At 53.8% G+C, this 23,115-nt stretch overlaps 8 protein-coding genes across 8 annotated transcripts; 5 read left to right on the top strand and 3 right to left on the bottom strand.

The window, feature by feature from the left end:
- Positions 1-336: 336 nt before the first annotated feature.
- Positions 337-1,893, top strand: Z519_02383 (precorrin 3B synthase CobZ; the record flags this gene model as incomplete). Its single annotated transcript, XM_016760140.1, has 1 exon — positions 337-1,893. One exon carries the CDS (start codon positions 337-339, stop codon positions 1,891-1,893), a length of 1,557 nt encoding a protein of 518 aa, XP_016623661.1.
- Positions 1,894-2,174: 281 nt separating this feature from the next.
- Positions 2,175-3,929, bottom strand: Z519_02382 (uncharacterized protein; the record flags this gene model as incomplete). The annotated part of the gene is made up of 4 exons (XM_016760139.1): positions 2,175-2,821; positions 2,916-3,656; positions 3,732-3,819; positions 3,894-3,929. The coding sequence occupies 4 exons, from the start codon at positions 3,927-3,929 to the stop codon at positions 2,175-2,177; spliced, it is 1,512 nt and encodes a 503-aa protein (XP_016623660.1).
- A 1,513-nt stretch (positions 3,930-5,442) lies between these two features.
- On the top strand, positions 5,443-5,997 carry Z519_02381 (uncharacterized protein; the record flags this gene model as incomplete). The annotated part of the gene is made up of 2 exons (XM_016760138.1): positions 5,443-5,880; positions 5,947-5,997. The coding sequence occupies 2 exons, from the start codon at positions 5,443-5,445 to the stop codon at positions 5,995-5,997; spliced, it is 489 nt and encodes a 162-aa protein (XP_016623659.1).
- Positions 5,998-6,116: 119 nt separating this feature from the next.
- Positions 6,117-7,585, bottom strand: Z519_02380 (uncharacterized protein; the record flags this gene model as incomplete). Its single annotated transcript, XM_016760137.1, has 3 exons — positions 6,117-6,751; positions 6,837-7,119; positions 7,247-7,585. 3 exons carry the CDS (start codon positions 7,583-7,585, stop codon positions 6,117-6,119), a joined length of 1,257 nt encoding a protein of 418 aa, XP_016623658.1.
- Positions 7,586-8,440: 855 nt separating this feature from the next.
- Positions 8,441-9,163, bottom strand: Z519_02379 (uncharacterized protein; the record flags this gene model as incomplete). Its single annotated transcript, XM_016760136.1, has 3 exons — positions 8,441-8,689; positions 8,822-8,922; positions 8,977-9,163. The coding sequence occupies 3 exons, from the start codon at positions 9,161-9,163 to the stop codon at positions 8,441-8,443; spliced, it is 537 nt and encodes a 178-aa protein (XP_016623657.1).
- A 2,250-nt stretch (positions 9,164-11,413) lies between these two features.
- Positions 11,414-13,827, top strand: Z519_02378 (uncharacterized protein; the record flags this gene model as incomplete). Its single annotated transcript, XM_016760135.1, has 6 exons — positions 11,414-11,785; positions 11,830-11,991; positions 12,041-12,252; positions 12,328-12,508; positions 12,572-12,827; positions 13,565-13,827. The coding sequence occupies 6 exons, from the start codon at positions 11,414-11,416 to the stop codon at positions 13,825-13,827; spliced, it is 1,446 nt and encodes a 481-aa protein (XP_016623656.1).
- Positions 13,828-13,877: 50 nt separating this feature from the next.
- On the top strand, positions 13,878-14,291 carry Z519_02377 (uncharacterized protein; the record flags this gene model as incomplete). The annotated part of the gene is made up of 1 exon (XM_016760134.1): positions 13,878-14,291. The coding sequence occupies one exon, from the start codon at positions 13,878-13,880 to the stop codon at positions 14,289-14,291; it is 414 nt and encodes a 137-aa protein (XP_016623655.1).
- A 714-nt stretch (positions 14,292-15,005) lies between these two features.
- On the top strand, positions 15,006-16,243 carry Z519_02376 (uncharacterized protein; the record flags this gene model as incomplete). The annotated part of the gene is made up of 3 exons (XM_016760133.1): positions 15,006-15,305; positions 15,407-15,970; positions 16,022-16,243. The coding sequence occupies 3 exons, from the start codon at positions 15,006-15,008 to the stop codon at positions 16,241-16,243; spliced, it is 1,086 nt and encodes a 361-aa protein (XP_016623654.1).
- Positions 16,244-23,115: the final 6,872 nt, after the last annotated feature.

The following is a 23,115-nucleotide window of genomic DNA, read 5'->3' as shown; positions in this document are numbered from 1 at the left end:
CAGTGTCCAAAGGGCCTGCCGACCTCCTTCTCCAATTCCTCCCCTGCAAATGGGGGGAGCTTATGGGCTACAGCATTGGGTGCTTGAACAGTTCCCCACGCGCCGATAGCGGACATGACTTTGGGTGCCATCGAGAGATCTCCTGACATTCTGTATGGACGTCAAAATGCCGATTCAAATCCAAAAGCGAGAGACGCTTTCTACAATTCCATTCGCAGGGCATGCCATTGTGAGCGCAAAGGGCCAGATTTGTCAACGGGCCATCCAGATCTGGTCGCTCGTTCCTGTTTGAATCAATGTGAGTCGGCCTCTCACAAGGGTATGCACACGGATAAAATGGCTCCCCCATCCGGTTGTGATGTCCTCGTCGCAGGTAGCGGCAACGCGGGCTTTGCGGCGGCTGTGGCGGCCAAAGAGGCTGGGGCAAAGCATGTTCTTCTCATCGACAAGTGCCCGGAAGAATGGGCAGGAGGCAACTCGTATTTCACGGCTGGCGCGTACCGGACTGTCCATGGCGGGACGGCGGATCTGCTGCCTCTGGTCAACAACGTGGACGAGGAGACGGCGAAGAGGATCGACTTGGAGCCGTACACGGTTGACAATTTCTCGAACGACATGAAAAGGATATGCAGCGGCCGATCTGATCCGCGGCTGGCCAAGATTCTCATTGGAGATTCAAATGCAACGGTCAAGTGGCTGAAAAGCAACGGCATTCGGTTCCAGCTATCGTTCAACCGCCAAGCGTACGAAGTCGACGGGCGCCTGAAGTTCTGGGGCGGGTTGTCGTTGAAGACCCAGGACGGAGGAAAGGGTTTGATCGAAGACCACAAGGCCGCAGCTAGGAAGCACGGCGTGGAAGTTCTCTACTCTACCCCTTTGAAACGGCTGATAACGGACCCCAAGACTGGCGCCGTCACCGCAGTCGCTGTGCAGTCCAATAGCGAGGATGCCGTTATTCGGACTGGCGCAGTCATTTTGGCAGCTGGAGGGTTCGAGAGCAATCCTCGCCTGCGATCACAGTATTTGGGTCCCGGTTGGGATCTTGCGAAAGTGCGAGGCACCCCCCACAACACTGGCGATTGCCTCGAGACAGCCATCCGCGACGTCTCGGCCGGTCAGGCTGGAAATTGGTCAGGGTGTCATTCCGTGGCCTGGGACGCGAACGCCCCCAGCGACACGGGCGATCGGGAGGCGTCTAACGAGTTCACAAAGTCCGGATACCCGCTGGGCTTGATGTTCAATATCCTAGGCGAGCGGTTCGTCGACGAAGGCATCGACCTGCGTAATTACACGTACGCCAAGTTCGGACGCGCTATCCTCGCACAGCCGAGCCACGTCGCCTTCCAGATCTGGGACTCGCGCACGATCTCGTGGCTGCGGTCCGAAGAATATCGGCCGGAAAGAGTCGAAAGGATCACGGCTGACTCGATCGAGGAGCTCGCCGATAAACTAACGCCGCTGGGCCTGGAGAACCGCGACGCCTTCGTCCGCAACGTGAAGGAATACAACGAAGCCGTCTACGCTTTTCAACAGGAGAACCCGGACAAGAAATGGGATCCCGCCGTCCGGGATGGCATGTCGACGCAGTCCAGGGTGAAGCGGCTCGCGCTCGGGAAGACGAACTGGGCCCTCCCCGTGGACAAGGCGCCCTTCCTGGCCGTAGCCGTAACCTGCGGCATTACCTTCACGTTCGGCGGGTTGAAAGTCAATCCCGAGACCGCGCAGGTTGTCAGCTCGATGACGGGCAAGGAAGTCCCCGGGTTGTATGCTGTCGGAGAGATGATGGGTGGTCTGTTCTACGAAAACTACCCTGGCGGCAGTGGCTTGACCTCTGGTGCCGTGTTTGGGCGGAGAGCAGGCACGGCTGCGGCGAAGGCGGTGGCTCACAGTTGAGAGAGCAAGGTGGGGACAGAAGCACATCACATACACTCAATGCATGGCTATACATGTAATACTTGAAAGGTAATATTATCAGTCAAAGTTTGAACAACCACACGAGCTTGACCCCGCTAGATGGGAGCGTCCGTGAGAGGCAGAGAGCGAGGCGAAGAGAAAAAGGAACTTGTTGTTAAGAAAGTCGTTTTATTGTATATAGCGCTCTCAGGGCCCAAGATCCCAGCTACACCTGTATTCGGTACCGGGTACGTGAACCAGCTCAGCTCAGCTTCGCTAGATCAAAGCCCAACAGTAATACTCTTGATCTCGGTGTACTCATCAAGGGCATCCCTGCCGCCCTCCCTGCCGACGCCGCTCTCCTTGATGCCGCCAAATGGCTGCTCGCACGCACTGATCAATCCAACGCGGACGCCGACCATGCCGGACTCGAGCGCCTCGCCGACCCGCCACAGCCGCGAGATGTCCTCGGTGTAGAAGTAGGACGCGAGCCCGGCGCTCGTGTCGTTGGCCATCTCCACAGCCTCGTCCTCGGTGTCGAAGGGGACCAAAAACGCCAACGGCCCAAACGTCTCCTGCTTCATGAAGAGCATCTCCTTGGTTGCGTCTGTGACGATGGTGGGCGGGTAGAAGTTTGGCCCGAATCCGTCGTGGCCCTGGTTCTTCTCAGTAGCACCACCGGTGGCGTAGATCTTGCCCCCCTTGGCCAGCGCGTCCTTGATCTGCGCCTCGATCTTCTCAAACGCCTTGGGTGAGTACAACGGGCCAAAGTTGACCTGCTTGTCCCACACGGAGCCGTAGCGGAACGTCTTTGCCAGCTTCTCCGCGAGCACTGTGGCGAACTTGTCCATCACCGAGCGCTGCACGAAGATCCGGTTCGCGCACACACAAGTCTGGCCTGAGGAGCGGAATTTGGACGAGATGAGGCCTGTGGCATTGAATCAATATTTGCTCTTCTGGTCTACATAACTCTGCTGTTCCACGGCCGTAAAGGGGGAGTGGGGGAGAAAGAGAGAACGTACCTTCTGCAGCCTTGTCAAGCTTCGCATCCTCGAAGATGATAAAGGGCGCATTCCCGCCCAGCTCCATGCTGGTCTTCTTGAACGTCTTTGCACATTCGGCGTGCAAGTAGCGCCCCACCGCCGTAGAACCCGTGAAGCTGAGATGGCGCACGGCAGGGTTCTGAGTAAACTCCTCGCCGACGAGGGCCGACTTGGCCGCGCTTGATGTAACGATGTTGAAGACGCCGGGGGGCCCGCCGGCGCGCTCGAACAGCTTTGCCACGGCGATGGCGCACAGGGGCGTCTCGGGCGCGGGTTTGCAGACGACCGTGTTGCCCGCGGCAATGGCGGCGCCGACTTTTCGCGTCACCATGGCGATAGGTGAGTTCCAGGGCGTGATGGCCGCGACGACGCCCTGGGGCTGGCGGATCGTGAAGATGCGGTTCTCGCCCCTCGCGGCCGGGATGGTCTCGCCGTACTGCCGCTCGATCGCGCCCTCGAACCAGTCGATGAAGTCGGTCCCATATTTGACCGTGACGTGCGACTCGGTGTACGGCTTGCCCAGCTCCAGCGTGCAGATGGCCGCCAGGTCGTCCTTTGCCTGCTTGATCAGGTCCGCCCACCGCCGCATCAGGAAGCGCCGCTCGCGCGCCGTCGTCTTCTTGTACGTCTTGAATGCCGTCTGCGCCGCCTCGATGGCCTGTTGGGTCTCTTCGCGGCCCAGGTCGGCGACGTCGCATACCTTCTCGTTGTCGGTCGGGTCTGGGGGATTTCGCATAAGAATGAGGCAAACAAGAGAGCTTCAACAGCCCGTCCACGTCTCTGAGGTCCCCTTACCAAGAACAGCGAATTTGTCTCCATTGAGAGCGTCGACCCATTTGCCTCCTATGAAGGACCGCGTGTCCAAAAGTGTTGGATCTTGGAACTAATCCGGCAACCCCCGCCCCAGCAGCTCGCCTCAGTATAGATCTTCCCGGTATACCAGAGAGCCACACCTACCGTATAGGGGATCTTCTTGCAAAGTATCTCCGCCATGGCTAACGACAGTCTTGATCAAGACGCACTCTAGATTCTGCAAGCAAGGGATCTAGTTGTTGAATGCCTGTGCGGGCATCGAGCCGGTGCTTGCCGTGCCATGATATTGATACATACATGGGCGGGGAAGCATTGATCGACTGTCTACAACACCAATGGCCGGACAATGGCCGGGAGGAGAATCCATGGCATCGGCTGCAGCGTGAAGGAAGACTGACCTCCGCATTCTTGGTGTAAGTCGGAAGTCTTACCAAGGTCCTACTTACTCCAACTGCTGCGGAGAGCACAATCCTGCCCAATTTCAGTCCGATCTCGGCTTGGTCGATGCCAATAAGATTCATGGAGGACCATCTCATACGGAACATTCAGCCTTGTCCTCCACCTTATTCGTCAATGCCCCTTAAACATGTAGTACCGGGGGGGTTCCAAGCATATATCCCAATTTTCATCGTTGAGTTGGAGCTACACGCATTAGTCGTCGGTGTAGAAGAGGATGAACTGGTACGGTCGGTCATGCCCGCCTTCGATTGGCGGGTATGTGTAGCGAATTGGTGGTGGCGGTACAGCAGGTGCCCTCGGAACGTATATAGACGGTGGTGGGAAGTCTGGACTCTTGAATCACCAACATCAAGATATTCCCAAACTCCAAGTCCCAGGTAAACCAATCTCCAGTAGTCTCATCTTGCATCAAGCAGTCCTCGATTCGACGCTCAATCGACTTCCGCAAAGTATCTTCAGGAGCTGCGCAATTTTTGTATATTTGGCGAGTTTTGAGTAAAGGGTGAAGTGCTATGCCATGAGGAAGACTCTGCCATATTGCAAAGATCCTGCTTCAGTATTGGGAGCTCCTCCTTTCTTGCTTAGCATCATCATTGCACGCCTTTCCAGAGGCCAACAGCTTCTTTCCTTGTCTGATGAACGAAGGAGATGGTGCCAAACCTGTAGGCATCATCACAGTCTCTGACTCAATCTGCGCCTGCTCTCGCCCTGGCTCCTCATACCCTCATCAAGAAGTTCGCCTCGCTGCGATGGCCCCCAAGAACACCTTTTCAGATAGTAAAGTATTACCATTTCCCTTTACCGCCCATCGTACACATTGGCCTGTTCCCCGCCAAAGCGAATTAAAACATCTCGACCTCATCCAAGCCCGTGCGACGTCGTCGGGACCTGTATGACCCCATGTCCCATCCGGAAAGGACTCCTGTCTATGACACCCCGAACATTCTGTCCCAAGTACGATGATGGCTGCTTGTGCTTCTCCAAATCCCGGACATTTCTGATTGGGACGTCGAGAGAACCTCGGATAACCCCCAGCTTGAAAGGGTTTTGAATAACTTGCTGAAACACGGAAAATGGTCTTGATCTCACTGGTCTTTTGACACGATCATTGATAGATAGAAGCATCGATCATCTGTTCAGTTCGACAAGTCTTGCCACAGTCTCTGACCGTATCGGCAGCCCTCGTTCCAGCTCAGTCCTTTTCCGAACCGCTCATCATCGGAGAATCGACAGGATGACAAACGTCTTCAACAAGCACAAAGACAAATTGGTCGGAGTGTGGACGCTTATATCTGCCGAGATGTATGATTCCGAAGAGCCAGACAGAAAGTTGCTTGACAAGCCGTTCGGCGACGACCCCCAGGGCAAAGTGGTCATTTCGGCCTCGGGCTATCTATCTGGAACGCTGGTGAAGCCCGAGGGGCTGGAACCATTGGCGTCTTCCGACCCCACAGATGCAGAATTGCTGCGCATCGGCCGCAGTCTCACAACATATGGCGGCTTCATGACTCTTTTAGAACAGGACGACGGGTCGTTTCTGTGGCATACAAAGGTTGAAATTGCTTGCAATCCCAACTGGATCGGGAAGCCGCAGACGAGGGTAGCCCGCTTCAGAGAGGAGAATGGTGTTGCATATATGACGCTCAATCCTGTCAAGTGGTACACTCTAAAGGTTTGTTACTCAGTCAACCGACGGCGAGCATTCAAGAGGACCGCTGCTAATAACGAGCCCTCGCAGGATGGCCGACAAGCACGGGGGGAATTTAAGTGGCGCAAGATTGGTTCTTGAATGCCTCGTGTTTTCTCAGAACATGAAGTGAACCTCTGCCAACTTTTGACAATCTTTGCATCGAAAAGAGCCGGTAGTGCAGATAGTGTTCAGAATCCACCCATGCAAGACCTTATGATCTACTTTTTCTTAGCCTCTTCAGTCTCCCTTTCTCCGTCCTCCCCCATCTTTGACCTATCCCACGGCTTGCCATCTCGCCAGAACCCCTCCACGATTGGTCTCCTACCCGGTTGGCCGTTCCTTGGTAACTCGTTGAGCCAGTCCCAGCGACATTTCTCCTTCCATCCTGCGCTCTTCCAGTTGTTCAGATCTGATCCCGGATCTCTGTTTAGCGTGGGCAAGAACTTCAGCAGTGCCTCGTCATGTGCGATGCAGACCATCACGGCAGGGGATTGTTCGAAGTTGATCAACTTATCCACTGACGCTTGGGCCGTTGGCGGATCGACGTAGGCGGACGAACCGAGCGTCGATACTTTGTAAAACGGTGTCTGTTTTGGGTCGCCAGACTGGATTCCTTGAGAGATGGCTGGATGGCAATCCGTGAAAAGACTGCACGGGCATGGAGTCGGAAAGGAGCCGGAGTCGCGATCGAGCACGTCGGCCGGCACTGGGTCTGGGATTGGATATGTCGGATTTGGTCTGATATCTCCCACAAAGTGACATATGTCTCCGCCAAGCAACAAGAACGTACTGTCATTGCCAGCTGTCGTCCGCGCTAGTCCGCACATGTGGCCTATACAGTGACCGGGTGTATCTGTGACACGTTAGGCCCTTGGCAACAAAGCACGAACAGCTGCTCCTTGCCAACCACGGCGAGATACAGATGACAGCAAACCTACCGAGTAAATAAAAGGAGCCATCGCCAAAGAAATCGTGCGCCCCATAACCGCCAATCCGGAGGCTTGAGCTCTTGAAGTCAATCTCCCTCAGCTCGCGACCTTCGAAGTCAGACGTGCGCACGGGCGAGTCCAACTTTTCGGGGAACCCAGGGAGCAACAGTGGTGCGGCCTTGAAGCCAGGTCCGACCACCAGCTCGGTTGAGGAGGGGAAGAGAGACATGTCGCCAATGTGGTCCCAGTGGTAGTGTGACCATATGACAGATGCTGGAGTTTCCGCGAAGTTCTGTCAGAAAATGAGAGTAGTTCTGGGGCAGGGAGTGAGAGGCCCATAAATTCTATCGCCTTCTCGCGCTCTCCCTCAGGCCCCTATGCCAATCCCGTCACCCCGCGTGGCATATCAACTTACATACGGAATCCAGCGCGATGTCCTTCTCCGCTAGAATCTCCGGGACATCGCGATCGACGCGGAGACTGGGGATGACGGAGCCGATCCGCTTCTGCAGCACCGCGGCGTAGTTCCAGAAGTCCTTGCGCACGCCGAGATCGAACATGACTCTCCTCCTAGAGGGGGTGTGCTCGATCAGGAACGCGACGCAGGTCAGGTTCAGAAGTTCATGGCCTGGCTTCTGGACGGGCTTGACGAACGATTCGGCGCGCACGGTCATGAGAGCCGTGGTGTCGACCATGCGCACCCGCACGGTGGTCTGCGAGGGCGGGAAGAGGATTGTTGAACTTGCGGACGTGGCCATTGTTGGGAATAGTGGTCAAGGAGAGTAAAGAAAACTGACTGCCATGCAGCGAGGGATGAAACGTACGAGTGTGGTAGGCAGTCTAGCAATGGCACCTGTTTTTATAGGAGCAAGGTTGGCATTTGTGTATTGTGCACGCTGGGATGGAGCACGAACAATGGGCGGCCGCTTACCGGACCATGATGCTGATGATGATGATGACAACTGGGGTATTCGTCCTTGCTTCGCACCCCCGCATTCTGATATTAGGTCAGCCTCTAGAGAGAATCAATCAACATTCCCCTCATCAAGGCTGCAAGCCCTGACATTGTCTGGAATAAATAGGCGGAGTTGCAAGAGTCAAGTTCTGCTCGTAGATACACCCGCAGGTTGGTGAGACGTAAAAGCTGGAAAGGGAAAAGGGGGGTGCCCTGGGGATTGAAAAGGGGTCGTCAGCCTTACGTTGAATGACCATGCTGGGTGGGGTTAGGCACGACGAGGATGGATCCGCTCGTAGGGGATCGCCAGAGTGAGTTCCAAGTCAAAATCTTCGTTACTTTGATAACCACTTGCATACGCACGGATCTCTCCTTGACCCCTACGTGCTGTTGGGTTGGAACGAGGCGGCATGCGACGAGGATTTGCCAGACGATACGGAGCGTACAACTCAGTTATTAGGCGTTTATCAAGAGGCAGAGGGCATGAACGGATAGAGTGTTGTGAGATCGTCTTCCAAATGGGCATTACACACAGGGGGGAAATGCCCACCCTATAAAAGTACAGAAATGTCACATATAGGAGAGCTCCAGGGTCGTGGGGCAGCCTCGCTCGCATCAGACCATTAATAACTCCATCGGGCCGGGGGGCGTCTTCTGTTTAAGCAGGATACGCCATGCCTTGCGGCTTGGTGTACCCGGTACCATTGACCTTCTCCGCTAGCTCTTTCTCGCGGAACTCGGCCTCTTTGTCCTGCTGGATGAGCGAGCAGCAGGCGCAGCAGCACGACGTCAGCAGGTCGCCGACGCAGTCGCCCTGGAGGTTGTATTTCTTGCGGATGTCGGCGCGCTGGAACATCATGGGGATGAAGTGGAGACCAAAGCAGGAGAAACCGGTGAACATGAGGCACTAGTTAGATATTAGTAATTTCAAATGACTTTTTCTTCAATGTTTAGGCAAGCTTGCTCCGCCAGTGAAAAGGACAGGCGTGAACGGCGGCTGGGCCGATACAAGCGGGAGAAGAGAAAGGGCAAGACCCACAGAAGCGTTGATAAAGTTGTATCCCTCCATGTTTCCATGCTTGCGGCTACGATGATGGGTTTTGCCAAAGGTGACGCACGGTACGCAGCAGGTGATGAAACCTGGAGAAAGAATGTCAGCCCCTGTACGCTTTGGTTTGTAGAGACCATACGTACAAGTATCAATAGGTGCGAAGCAGCCAAAGAAGGATGAATGCCACGGGCGGGCATCTTGTGCTGCTGGCGCAGTGACGGTCGTCGAATCGGCCAGGGCCTCATTGAAGCGCTTCACCCAGTCATTGACATCGTTTTGGTCGATCACGCCGGCCTGGGCCGGGGCGGGTGCAGTTCCATTTGAAGCCATTGTCGGGGGAGTGTGGTGATTCTGTTATGAAAGAATGACTTGGGTCAGTTGAGGTAAAAGACTGGTCGAAGACTGAAACTGGAGGGAGAGAACGACGTAGAACACGGAGTTGCGATCAAGATGCTGCGATATATGAACTTTTGGCATTGGAAGGCCACCGCCCTTGAGCCATGCTCAATGCATGGTGGGAGAGTCGCTGATGAACCTAAACCATTTCCGCATGGTCAACATGCTCTCCTTAATCACAAGTCAAACCGGAAATGCTCTGGTGTCCCGGTGAACCAGGAAACGTGTTTAGGGGTGCAATAGCGACAGGCTGCTTCGTTGGCCACAATTCTCGCAAAGAGGGGTATAGGTCGCCTGCAAATCTCTTCATACCCGGTGCCCAGCCTCGTGCGATGCACGAGCCGAGTCCTCTTAAGCGACCAGAAGGGGTGCAAGGCGTGCAAGCAGGAATAGCGACATGGGAAGGTGTGGGATGGGGCCAAGGTGGCTTGCAACCCGTGTTTGGGGCCAGCTTTCTCTCGAGCTTTTCCACGGTTGACTCATCTTGCTCGACACGCGCTGCAAATTGCGGGCGCTGAATACGAGAAAGAGAGTTTGCTCAAGGGAATGATTGACTGGCATCCCAGATGAAGAGCAAAGTCGAAACCACCGTGGCGCGGCACCACTCCGAACGATTTTAGGGGGCTCGGACCTCACTTTTGAGCCCGCTTTGCTTCGTGGCATAAGGCGGTCGGTGGCGGTGGTGGTGTACCTCGTAGTAGTCATGATTTTGTCGACGAGGTTGAATTTGCTTCAATGGAGTTGACCCCAGAGAATTTGGCTGGAAGCATCGCACTGAAGTCAAAACATCTGTCTTTGATAAAACGAATGAGCATCGCCGCTCAGTGCTCACCATGAAGTTGGACCCCCTTTTTCAGGGGCTACAAGGTTTCGACCCCGTATGTCCCGTACTCGTACTCTGGCTGCTAGCCTCTGCTTGTGCCGCCCCAGCTACCGAGTACTAAGCCCTGCAGATCATCCGTTAGTGCCTGGCTAGGCCTGGACAAGCGAAAGGTTCGGAAGTGTTTCGCCTATTCTCCACAGAGCAATTTGTGACATGTGATCATCATCCACAGCCTTGAAAGAGTTCACTGCTATCACCTACTTTATACTGGTATGTAGGTAATAGGTTCCGAGTAGACCTCAGAGGTTGTCGGTGAACTTGGCATCCGCTCTCCGTTTGTAGATGATATAGAGTGGATACACGTGATCTAATTGCCAAGAAGCTAGTGCAACAACTTCGCTGCCTAGTGTGCAATATGCCAAGACACTAATAATGAGGGCTAAGTACTAAGTATATTGGGTCGTAATACAAGCAGTTTCCCATGCTACATAGATTTAGACGTCCCATTTCACACTAGGATGAGCAAAAGTCAACTGACAGAAGCCCTATTTCCTCTGGATATGCGTCTGCTTCAAGGAGATAACATCCATTCTACAAGAAGGACTTCACCTTCGTCGGTGCAGAGCTATAAGAGAGATGATGGTTGGCACCAGATTCCGTGCCTTTCCCAGTGTTTACCTAAAAGTATGTTGTTTGGGTTCGGGGCCTTGTCAAGCCTGCTTCTGCCTGGTCGCGGCGAGTGAATGTTTGCTGCGCGGCTGCATCGACATTCACCTCACCCAGCACCGTATGTTGCCGGATGGTCTCTTCGTCGCGCTGTGCTGTGGTACAAGCAGAACCACTCGATCTTTGGAAAACTGCCCTGTTCCTATAGTCGTTCCGGAAATGTTCAGCCGCGATATACAAGTACGTGTGCCCACGATCACACTCAGGTCACACAAGAGCACATGATATAAAAAAGGCCCACTAATCTGCCTTTATTGTTCAATCTGCCCGAGCCTTTTTACTTCGAGCTCAACTCGTCCTCATACCAAACCGAGATGGCCACCCTTGACTCTCTCAAGTTGGCCCTGAAGCAGAAAGCCAGGCCCCGGCTACGACGTCGTACCCCAAGCAGCCGTTATCCGACACGCAGTAAAGCGCTGGCTTCGATATCTTCATGCAGGGCTTGAGATGGAGGAAATACCAAGACTTTTATCGTCCCTCAGCTGTCCCAGCTTCTGGCCCCTCTCTTCAATTCACGTACCCAGATATCGGATATCGGTGTTGGAGATCGGCCCCGTCCCAAAGAGCCTGTTAGGATATCTGCCCGCAGTCTGAGATGGAAGGTCAGGAGGTACACTGCATTCGAGCCTAACGGCATGTTTGCTACCAGTTTGGAAGAATGGCTTTGCTTTACGTCAGAGATGGAGTCCCCGTTGCCCTGTCTAGAGACTGCGCCCGACATCCGCCGAATCCCATTCGTTCTCGAGAACGACAGAGCGAGCGGTACCGGTACCGGTACAAGTGACGACGGTCAAAAATACGACGTCGTCCTATTCTGCCACGGCATGTATGGCATGAGGCCTAAACACAAGTTCATCAAAGGGGCGCTGGAAATGCTGGTTGTGCGGCCACAAGGCGGAATAGTGGGGGTGTTGCATCGCGACGGAGCTCTGGACCTTGATGGCTTGTTGTGCTATCGAATGGCTTCTTTCCCTACGGGAGTCGTACGCGTGGCGGATGACAACGAGGTATGGACTGTTTTGCTCCTTTCATCGCGGGGTTTGACATGCAGGATGCGGATGTGGACAAGGTTATCCGAGCCGGGCGGCGAGAGGTGTGCCTCGCCTTGGGCCGCCGCGAGGAAACCCACCCAGACCATCTCTTGTTCGGCTCACCCGACCTCATGGTGGCCTTTACCCAACATGCGACCGCGTTGCCGGAGCTGACAGCACAGGTGCCATCGGTGAAGGGGACCCCGACAACTCCAAGAGCGTGTTCAATAGGTTCTCAAGCACGGCATCGGTCTGACCGTTATCGGCGGGGGTCACAGCAGCCACTGTCGCTTGCCTAACGTTGTCTCGGTCGACATGGGCGCCTTTGACAAAGTACACATTCTCCCATCAGGAGAGGATGGAGGGGATTCCGGTTCTGATTCCACCTCTTTGGTCGTGGCCAAAGGTGGCTGCAAGACGGGGTCATCCGCAAGAGCATGGCGGTAGGTCCCCCAAAGGGCCCGACCAAGCGCAGGCGCAGGGCTGTGGCTACAAGGCGGCATCGGGCATCTGGCTAGGCTGCACGGGCTCCCGTGTGACGCCATTGTCGGTGCCGTTGTGGTGAGTGTCGAATCCAGCCAAATTCTCTGCGTCGGCCGTGTACCAAGCCAACACCAGCCAGCTGGTGCTGCTTGCCCGGAAAATGAAACCGATCTGTTATGGGCGATGAAAGGTGCTGGGACCAGCTTTGGCATCGTGGTCAGCGTGACTTTCAAGACTTACGAGGCTCCCACCTACATAACTCGAAGCTGATTTGTCCAGCTAAGCGACAACCTCGACGCCCGGCGCAAGCTCAGCGGTTTTGATAAATTTGTCGCTCAGAACCTCCTCCGGAACTGTTCGACAGATGCATATCTCTACTGGGACGCTGGCCAGCTGCATCTTGGTGTGACCATGTTCGAAGCTTCCACGACTCCGCTCACTTCTGAACACGCACGCCCACACCCGCAGAAACCATTTGGGGGCCGGAAGATGATTTCAAAGCCGTGGACGGCATCGCTTTGTTTGAGACCGAGCTGTATGTGTCTAGGATGCATGGTGTGCACAGCAGCGGCAAGACCTCCTCGTCCAAGCGATGTTTATTTTTAAAATGCATCGGAGCAGAGAATGTCGCCGACCGCTCGGTGCCTGTCGTCAAGACTCGTCCTTCGCCACTCTCCTATCTGCATCTACTTCAGGGCGGCGGAGCGGTCAACGACGTTGCAGCCGATGCTACTGCTTTCGGCTGTTGAGACTGGGACTTCGCCTGCGTGATAACCGGTATCTGGATCCGCGACCAAGACGGTATCGAAGCCGCACAATCTGCCGTGCGTTGGGTTTACAACGTCGCCGCCGACTTGTTGCCCTTGAGTAGTGGAGCTTATGGCGCCGATCTTGGGCCAGACCCCAGAGCCTCCGCACTGGTGGTGAAGGCTTTGGACCAAATCGGTCGCGCCTAGCCCGTCTCAAACAGAGCTTGGACCCGCAGAATGTGCTAAGCTTATGCCTGTCCGCTCCCAAAAGCGCCGTTGGAACAGAAGCTCATCATTCCTGTCACGGGCGAAAGTTGCGCCGGCAAGGACTGCTGTGCCGACGTCTGGGTCTCTGTGTTCATGGCACGCGCCCACAAGAGTCTCACCGGAATGAGAGACGAAGCGCCGGTCGCAGCCTGATCGCATTTGGTGCCAGACAGCAGGCTGGTCGAGGTTCGAGTCCAAGCTAGTGAGTAGAAGCGGCTGGTTCACTCCGGGTGCTACGTTGGTAACGATGATGCAGACAACAAGGACAACAGCAACAGCAACAATGCTAGGTCGGATATAACGGCGTTGGACTACCGGCCCAGTCTCATCTTCGACAATGATACGATTGGAAAGGAGGCGGCAAAGAGGTTTGCCGAGCATTACCTGCTTCCCTTCGTCCACGGGGACCTGCAGCGACTGGCCAATACGGTGCGACTGGTACCCGACTTCCCACGCCCGGGCATCGAGTTCCGCAACGTGCTAGGCATCTCCCAGCAGCTCGGTGGGCTGGCCCTGTGAACGGCTCTGTTGCAAACCCACTTCACCGGTGAACGGGCTAAAATCGACGCATGGTGACTTGCGAGGCCGGCGGTTTTGTCAATCCGTCGGCGTTGGCCTCGCAGGTTGACGTGCCCTTGGTGCTGATTCGTGAAGCTGATAAGCTTCGCCCACCCACCATTTCCGTCATCAAGTCCCCGTCTCATATCTCGCTTTCGGTATCCAACGATTCGAAACAGAAGCGGATCGAGATGGGGCGGGATGTGGTCTCTAAGGGCGAGCCAGGGGTGGTGGATGATGTGCTTTCCACCGGTGAGACGCTTTGTGTGGTAATACGGCTGTTACAAGAAGCAGGCCTCAGCGCCGAGGATATCAGTGTCATGGTCGTGGCAGAGTTTCCGCTTCACCGTGGTCGGGAACTGTTGTGCCAGCGTGGGTTTGGCGGAATCAATATTCAATGCCTTTTAGTCTTTGGCGGTGCTTAGGAGAGGAAAGAAAAGGGTCGGAAGGACCGGATTCCACTTCAACCATGCTGCAGACGTAGCGCAGAGCCGCGAAGAATGGTATTCTTGAAGAAGATGGCTGTTTGGCCTTTGCTGAGGCCTGCGAGAAGCAGTCTTGGGACGCCTTCAGTCTGGGTCCGCGACGATCTTATCCCTCCCCAAATGGGTTCTTGTCCGGGGTATCTTGTATTTGGAGACTACCTCGCCCTGTATAAATAGACAGCCCACAAATTCAATTCTCTTAGTCTCTGACAGTTGCGCGAGGGCAGGAATTGATTAAGATTGAATGGATGGGAAGCCTTCTGCTCTGCCTTCGAAAGATTAAGCTGACATCGTACTTCTAATTCTCTATCTGGCGAGCACATCGAGAGGATTTTAGTTCGTCGTTCCTGTTGTAGGTCAGTGGTGAGCGAGAAATCTCATACGAAGTGGGTGGCAAGGCTGAATGGGAGGTAGGCGACATTTAAAAGCAGCGTGGTCTTGCGAGTCCCATCAGTAATAAAATGCGGAGAAGGCTTGTAAAGCGGCAAGAAACTGCATCGGGGACAGATTTCCAGAACATTGCGCAGTGCGAAACACGTCCAGGAGTGTTTATGACAGCCTGTCACTCCATCCACTGGACCATTTAGACAGCTCAACACTCTAGAAGGCATTCGATACGCATCACAAGACATCGAACCTCTCTTCCCGCCCAGAATGCAGCGCCAACCCTTCTCTCCGCCTCAAAAATCCCCCGAATTATTCCACCCTCGCCCTCAGCACATCTCGCAGGTTCCCATGATGCGATCCCCTCCTCCTCCTGCCTCACAGAACTCGTCACAACCTCCGGTCAATAGCTATGGCAACCCCTATCAGTCGCCGCCTGGGGGAGGGGGAAGTGGTGGAGGGGGAGGGTTCGGACCCAATTTCAACTTCATGAACGACCCAACTGCCCAGATGGGGTTTCAAGTCGGGCAGCACGCAATGAAGGCCGGGCAAGAGTACATGGAACAGAATGTACGTGAGTGACTTACTCCTAGGCCACATACTGTGGCTATGATTTGGGAGTGGCGGTCCATCTGAGCGGAAGTGGCTCATGCTGACTCCTTTGTTGCCAGCTGAACCGCTATATCTCTGTATCCGCACTGAAACACTATTTCAATGTCTCCAATTCCTATGTGGTACGGAAACTGCTGCTTGTTCTATTTCCCTGGCGGCACAAGCCTTGGACGCGGCAGCAGGCTCGAATGACCACCTCCTCCACGACTGCTGACGGCACAATGACCCAACAATCTTATTCCTTCAACTACCTTCCACCCCGCGACGACCTCAATTCGCCAGATATGTACATACCAATAATGGCGTTGATCACCTATATCCTCCTGTCGACTGTGCTCGCAGGAATCAGGGGGTCGTTCCACCCCGAAATACTAGGCAGTATCACCAGCACGGCGATTTTTGTTATCATCTTTGAAATCATCGTTCTGAAGATCGCCATGTATATGCTAAGCATCAGCAACGATTCTCAGCTCCTTGACCTGGTAGCTTATTCTGGGTACAAATTTGTGGGAGTGATCGTGACACTCTTTCTTAGCGAGCTACTGACTGGCGGGAGTGGTACAAATAACTGGGTGGGCTGGACTCTGTTCTTGTACACCTGGTATGCGAATGCATTCTTTCTGGTAGGTGTTATTCGTGGTGTCCCATGTCATCAGCAATCTAACGTCCTTTAGCTACGGTCCCTGAAATACGTCCTCCTACCAGATGCTTCCGGAGATCCGACAGCCATGCGAGGCGGAAGCTCATACACCGTGGCACGCGCACAAAAGAACCGTCGCACATATTTCCTGGCGCTGTATGCATTCGTGATTCAGATGTTATTTATGTGGATCTTGAGCCGCGAAGAGGCAGCCGTCAAAACGGTCGCCAGTAGACTTGCTGGGCCGAGAGCATAGACATGTGCTATGAAGACATTTATCGGACTGTTACCCTTACACGTTGGCAGATCGTATCCTCAGGCTGTCTCAACATCACTGAGGTAACCACCATCCTGAAGGTCACCCTACGATAGAGTCCACCAGCCGACGCGGTTGTACAGGGGCAGAAAAGTACAGCAACTGTGTGATGACAGGTGGCATTGAATTATGGGCGTATCTCCAAGCTTCTGATGCTCTGCACCGAATTGTTTACCGACATTGATCGTCCTACCCATTATTTGAGTAAGCTATGGAGGTGATGTTGATGTCAAAAGCCTCGTCGACAGGCTGAATATTCGCACCAAGGCCAAGTCGCTGCTTTTTCACAGACACCCATATTCAATGACTAAAGAACGGCAATGCCGAAAGTCAACCAGTCCGGATAACAGTGCAGTCGATGAGGTTCGAGGGTGGCCCTAAAGACGGTAGTACCAGCTGCATGTCCGAAGAATTGTGCCAGATGACTGTTTACCAACGCCTTAGCCTGTACTTCTCGAGTTCCTAGTAGTCTCAGACTGCAGGAAGCTGACATCACATGCACAAGATGGGTGACTTCTTAGCCTACCTGGTGAAGCAGGTCGCAATACCTCCTATGGGGTTCTTCTAGCCGATCTGCAACGTCGCGAGGAGTCTGAGCGGATTGAAGATAACAAGACTTGACCTGACGATAACCCGTCAGTTTTCGACTCTACGTTGGTTCAAAGATATCGATGTCGCAAAAGCCAGTGGGAACCCGTCTTCTTCGCGCCGGAGTTCTGTATGGCAGACACCGTTCCCTCGAGCTCTCTTTCGGAACGCAACATCACTAGCGTCACTTTCCCAACAAGCCTCAACTCAACATCTCTGCCCTCCTTTCCTCCCTCTGGTCCTTGTCCTCTCTCAATGTCTTCCATCTTCCTGCTCCACCTCCTCGCCCGACCCGACATTTTCAACGAGGCATAATGTCGACTTCAGAGCGGGACATCTTCAGAACCGACTTAGACGCGGGAGAGTCGTCGCGCGGCGCAGATTCAGCTCGGGCCTGATGTTGGTTGGTATATCGCTGCAGTGGTCTCCGGTTTTCACTTTTGAACACCCCCTCGTGGGTCCTCCTTATACGTAGGTAAGAACGGATGGACGAACGGTCGATGGATAGATGGATAGATAGATCCTCCACGTTCTAGGCTCATAGAGAGTAGGGAATGAATGTACACCAGTCAGTATGAGTGTCCTTGTCCAGTAGATTTGTATATACTCCCTATCGTTCTACCGTGGAGGCTGCCTAGGTAGTAATGCCCGCGCTGAGTCTGAGGACTCTACATAGAGCCCATGCGTGACCCTGTTGCTTGACGACGAGGCTGGGGATTTTAGGGAGACAGCTTGCTTGACGGGTGCTCAGTAGGTACGCAGACCGACTACTGCAACAGGTAACGCTGGAGCGGGGAAGGCCTTTTGATTCCAAGTGCGGCCTCGCTCTGGTCGGATCGGTCCCTCTCCGTCTGCGATTTCGTCTTAACTGAGTGTTGACTCGTCGAGCTTCATTCTTACATGCAAACAAGGAACGACTTCTCTTGGTTGGCAAATAATGTAGAGTAAACCAAAGGGGTAATAACTCACCTACCCACCTACCTGTTCGGCGGAATGGGGATGGGCAACCTCCAGTCACAAAGGAAGAGAGCGCAAAAGAGAGACAACAATCCATCACCGATTTTAGGTTCCAGAGATCAAGCGGGAGAGTCGGTCGGGTTTCGCAAGGCTGTGATTTCAAGCGGCTGGGGATAAATATTCAACCCAATACGACACGAGACCTTTCTTGGTCAAGGTAAATGACGACGAGAAATACTGTATATCCCGACAGACCGGTCACGTCGGCCTTGCAAAGGGTACGTCTGCCACTTGACGCTCTGATCTTCCTGGTTTCTCCCGTCTAGGATGAGGTCAAGGATCATCCAGGGGTGGCGGACATTGAGAGCTCAAACCCAGTATGGAAGTATGAAAGCCCGGCACCCCATCCGTGTCTTTCGACGCCATACATTCGAATCCAACGATCGCAATGTCAATCAATCACAAAGATATGGCGGTCATGTATCCGTTCTGATCGAAGGGTGTCAAGCAAGGGTACATGAAACTCCCTGGCGAGTTCGTCACCGAATCATCCTCCCAAGACGTCAGGGGGACCATCGCTGATAAGCGTGCCGAATACGGTCGGCACACATGAGATCCTGGCCCTCTCGCTTCGCTGGGACCCAACGAATGCACCTATGCTTGTGGAACAGTCAGCCCGTATTTCTCCGTGTTTGATACATGGGCTGCAGGGAAGTGCCCAAAGCGGGGCCTCTGACAGCGAAGGTCCACGAGGGTTGACGATCCCCTATTTACCATGGCGAGCGTTGTTTGATGCAGGTCTTTAGCCAGAATTCACATGTCAAATCTGCCCACTAACAAAGAATACTCACGTCCTTGCCGTCAAAAATAACCGGAAGTTTGCCATGACTCAGAGGTGTTGACAGCCAAGGACGAGACTTATCGCCATGAACAAAAACCAAGCTTTTCGAGACGCTCATACAAAATACGGACCTTGTATGTTTACGGTACCAGGACCGGATATGGAGACCACCAATAGCGAGGGCTTCTGACTTATGAACGCCGTTAAAGCTCGTTGTTATCTCGAGTATTGTTGTATGATTTTTTGGGGCCGTCTCAGAAATTCACCACTGCTCCAAGAGCCATGAAGAGAGCAGGACGTGATTCTATTAGGTGTCAGTTTCCCGGCGACGTGAACTAAGCCAGTCACTCCGAAGAGAGCAGCAGGGATGTCGAGAGAGAACAACACGCCAGTCGGTGAGAAAACTTGATGGCTCACGGGCACCAATAATTGATAGACCGACTGGCTGATAGTAAGCGATTCGATGATAAAAGACCTGACCGACTGGTGCTGTCAGGTGAAGTTCAAGTAGCCCTAACTCGGAAAGGCTCAGCGCGAGAGAGAATTTTGACAGAATTTTGACCCCTTCGCGGGTCGGATCAAGGCCGTTTATGCTCCCCGGAACATCCTCTGGGCCACGCTTCACACCAGAGAATGTCAGAATTTTGGTAAGCGATCACGAAAATCTTGCTCAAACTCGCGGATCTGCGGGAAGGGGCAATGTGGCTGATACTCAAGGGCGAAATCGAAAAAAGCTAGAGGAGCGTTTTTTCCTCCGCGCACGTGTTGGTCTCAGGATTTATGCGGATAGACGGCTCCAGGAACATTTGTCAGATCATTCAGACGACCGTGATAGGCCTTCGGCAGTCGCACTGTAATCAAGGTACCGGACTCGTGGGGCCAGCCAGCGTAAGGGCAAAGGTCTCGCGGTCCTCCCTAGCGATGTGTAAATCCAGCCTGAGAACTGGGAGCGCCCTTGTCCCCCGAGTTGCTCGGGAAAGCTAGTCACAACTCCCCAAGAATTGACAGCTAGGACAGACGTCCTGATCAGTAACTTGATCGGAGAGCATCTGTTGATGATCTCAACCAACAAATCAATGCATTATGACTTACTGTTGCTCACCTCAATGTGGCATTTGTCATAAACCTGCCTATGGAGAGAGGGCTTGTTGTTTCGTACCTCGGTCTAGATCGCGGAATGCAGAGTTCTCGAGATAATTCTGCACCCTCGACGCGACGACCACATAATCCAGCCCAAACACGGTGAAAAGATGGACTTGGGCCTCTTCGCTTGGGCAGTTCTTCCAGCGCCAGATCGGAATCTAACGCCGCGCGAAGGGTCTGTGGAATGATGCCTCCGCGAGTTCTGAAAGCAATCTACCAGCCAACAGTCATCTTGACCTTCGAAGGATCCCTGTCCGAGCTTTAGGTGGGGTCTGTTAGCTCAGCAATCCCTCGAAAAGTTTTCCTGCATATGTAAGCAGGGAATTTCTTCGGCACGGGGCCAGCGTGCTGCGATTTGTTTGGAGACTGGGATCCTGCAGATGGCGCGTGAGAGTTAATGCAAGTTTCCAAGGAACGTATCAAGCTCGTGCCCGACACGGAGCAGCTGCCCGCCATCCTTCCAACCTTAACCCCCTCTCTAGCCAAGCGGTGTGAACATTGCTGACGATGATGCTCAGAAGACTTCGCCCACAGAGGCAGTGAACGACCTGTTCCAGGCCGAGAGGAAGTGAAGTTTTAGGGTGTCGTGAGGACTGTGCCTCATCAGGCTGGTAAAGGGCGGAAAGCCGGTAACAACAAAGGTTTGCGGCCAGCCTCTACTCGTGGAATACGCCCGCATGACGCGTGATTCGGCGAGAGATGAGAATGGGAATCATGCGAGGACGGATTCATCGCCGATCTGTCTGCTTCGATTATGAGTGAATGCGTATTCTCTCCTTGCGGACTGGATCGAAGGATCTAGGTTGCGCAGTTTGGCGAAGCGATGACCATGCAGTCTCGAATAACCTTGCCGAAGTCAGGCGGATCCGTAAGCCATGATTGGTGAATTGTCAGAACCAGGAGCCTGGTAGGGCCCCGAGTGTGGATGCTGCTGGAGAGCTCCGTAGTGTAAGAATAGGAGGATGACCAGGCTCATGGGGGTGGTGTTAGTGGGGGAGAGGGAAAGGGGGGCCATCACGTCTGATGCAAGAGGACTTGTCATAGATCAGGCCCAGATCGACGACATCTGGCTCTCCACAGTGACCATACTGAGGATACTTCATTTGATGATGCATCTCAAAGCACCTCCTTGTTTTGGTTTGGTGATGATGACTGCAGTGGGATACAACTCGATGAAAGTGAAATTGAATATGTACTCCGTAGTGCAAAGTGGTTCCCACAGAGAATTGTCGGCCGCAATCGGGCCGAGCAGCGCAAGGTGGCCATTTACGATTTCAGGACGACGCAGCTCAATGCCGGATTCGTCCCTGTCGACCGATACAACAACACCTATGAGCGGCTCAGTGAAGTATGTCGGCCTGAATGCAGCCTGCTGGAAGTGTTGAAGAGGATGGGAGACGGTAAATCAGCATTAAGGGTAAAGAGGAATTTGGTCTGCACCAAGAGCTGCTCTAAGCCCAAAGTGTGGTCGATCTTATTTTTGTGCCCCTTTTCTGGAACGGACTTTTGCAACACTTCCGGGGAGGGGAAGTGACAGGTGAGACTGGAGGTTGCGTCGAGGCATAATACCGAAGCTATGCAAGTGGCCGTGGCACCTTGGTGGTTTATGGGGGTTGGTCGTCACGTGGGGCATGGTCAATTCCGCAATGTCACAAGGCTGGCTGTCCTATTGTTACCTTGTGGGCTGTCCTTCCGCCTATCTCTTCCCCTGTAAGCATTGTCCTGTTCCTTCAAGCTGCAAGCCATATGTGGATAACAATCGTATGATGAATCAAGTTACATTGGACCACTTCCCAATTCTGGTAAGCCTGGTATCAAGGTTGTTTGAACAGGTAGCGGTGGCACGATTCCGAGGATTTTCTCCTGTGGCGTCCATGGCAGGACGCTTTGGTCTGTGAATGTGTGTCTTTCAGCTCGTTTCGAATACGAGATTGGATAGGAGTAGACGTTTGGACTGGGGAAGGTCTTCTAGAAGAAGCAGGGTGATGGGAGAATAGAAACAGACAGGCATGGACGGTTTGAGTAATTGAGTACTCGGTAATAGCATACGAATGCAGCAGTCGGCCAGACCAGGTTGGGTCCAAGAGGTGGGCGAGGTGGGGTATAAGGTATAGTGTAGTGCCACCAGTGCGTAAGTAGAGAAGAAATGGTGGAAGGACGAGGAAGACGAGAAGAAGCCAAAGCCTGAGGCGCAGTTTGGCGCTGGCGCAGGTGGTTGTGGATGTGGATGTGGATGGGCAGGGGGTCCAAGTTGCCAAGGTGCCAAGAATGGAGCCCTATTTGCTATTTCGGGCAAAAGGTAGGGGTCCCGGAAGCCAATCAGAGCCACAGCCTTGTTCCCTTAACCAGCATATCATTAATCAGCGCCAGCACCACCAACAGTGAATCCCCATCACCACCAGCGTCTTTCTTGGACCCCTCGCATTTGCCCCCAGCCGAGCACTTACTGTTTGGTGTTTCATGACTTGCTCCTTTGAGTTCATCCCGTAGTTTCAGGCACACATCCCCTCCGCAATCAAGAAACCAACCGAGATCGGCCCATCATTCAGTCATTCCGTCAGTGAGCCAGCAAGCCAACAAGGAAAGGATGCGAACAAAACAACTCCCTACCACGCCCCTGCCATGGATCGACGTCATCTCCTTCTCCAAGTACTCTGAGCGCGACTATTGATTATACCGTATACTATTATCCTGCGCTCTATCCGGCTCCCACAGATCGGATCTGACCAGTAGAATTTGGTTATATAATCGTTCCGCTGTGAGGTGAGGTGAGAAGACCACACACAGCCGGTCGATCTTTGGGTTGGCAAACCCTCGCCTATTTTCCCAAGGGTTCCCAAGGGCCTGCAACCCATCCCACCGGTGCCTCTTTTGGCCTGCAGTCCAAAAAAAAAACCCACCCCCCAAAGAACCGGCTCGACTTTCTCTCGTCATCCAGGAACCTAGCCGAAGCTCGAACCGGGAATAACTGTCTGTTCCCAACGGGTGCATCACCCACCGCACGACCCCGTCTCAACAGGTTCTGGACGGTGGCCTTCAAAGCAGGTACCGTCAGCGCTATGCGGTGCGCGGGTTGAAGCGTGTGGCAGGTTGCCAACTTTGGAAGCACTTTCGATCTATTCGGCCACCACCCCGGGCGATCGTCGTGTCCTCGTGAATGACTCTGCAGAGCCTGACATATCAAATGTTCATCCTGAAGTAGATGTAGTTGATTGAGGTGAGGAGGTCTGGGGCACTTGGCCGAGTCGTCGCTTGATCATGCCCACGCCCATGTCCATGTCTG

Source organism: Cladophialophora bantiana, assembly GCF_000835475.1.
Source record: "Cladophialophora bantiana CBS 173.52 unplaced genomic scaffold supercont1.3, whole genome shotgun sequence".
Classification (NCBI taxonomy): Eukaryota; Fungi; Ascomycota; class Eurotiomycetes; order Chaetothyriales; family Herpotrichiellaceae; genus Cladophialophora; species Cladophialophora bantiana.
Note: the sequence above shows the minus strand (reverse complement) of the source record. Positions and strands in the feature narration are given on the sequence as shown.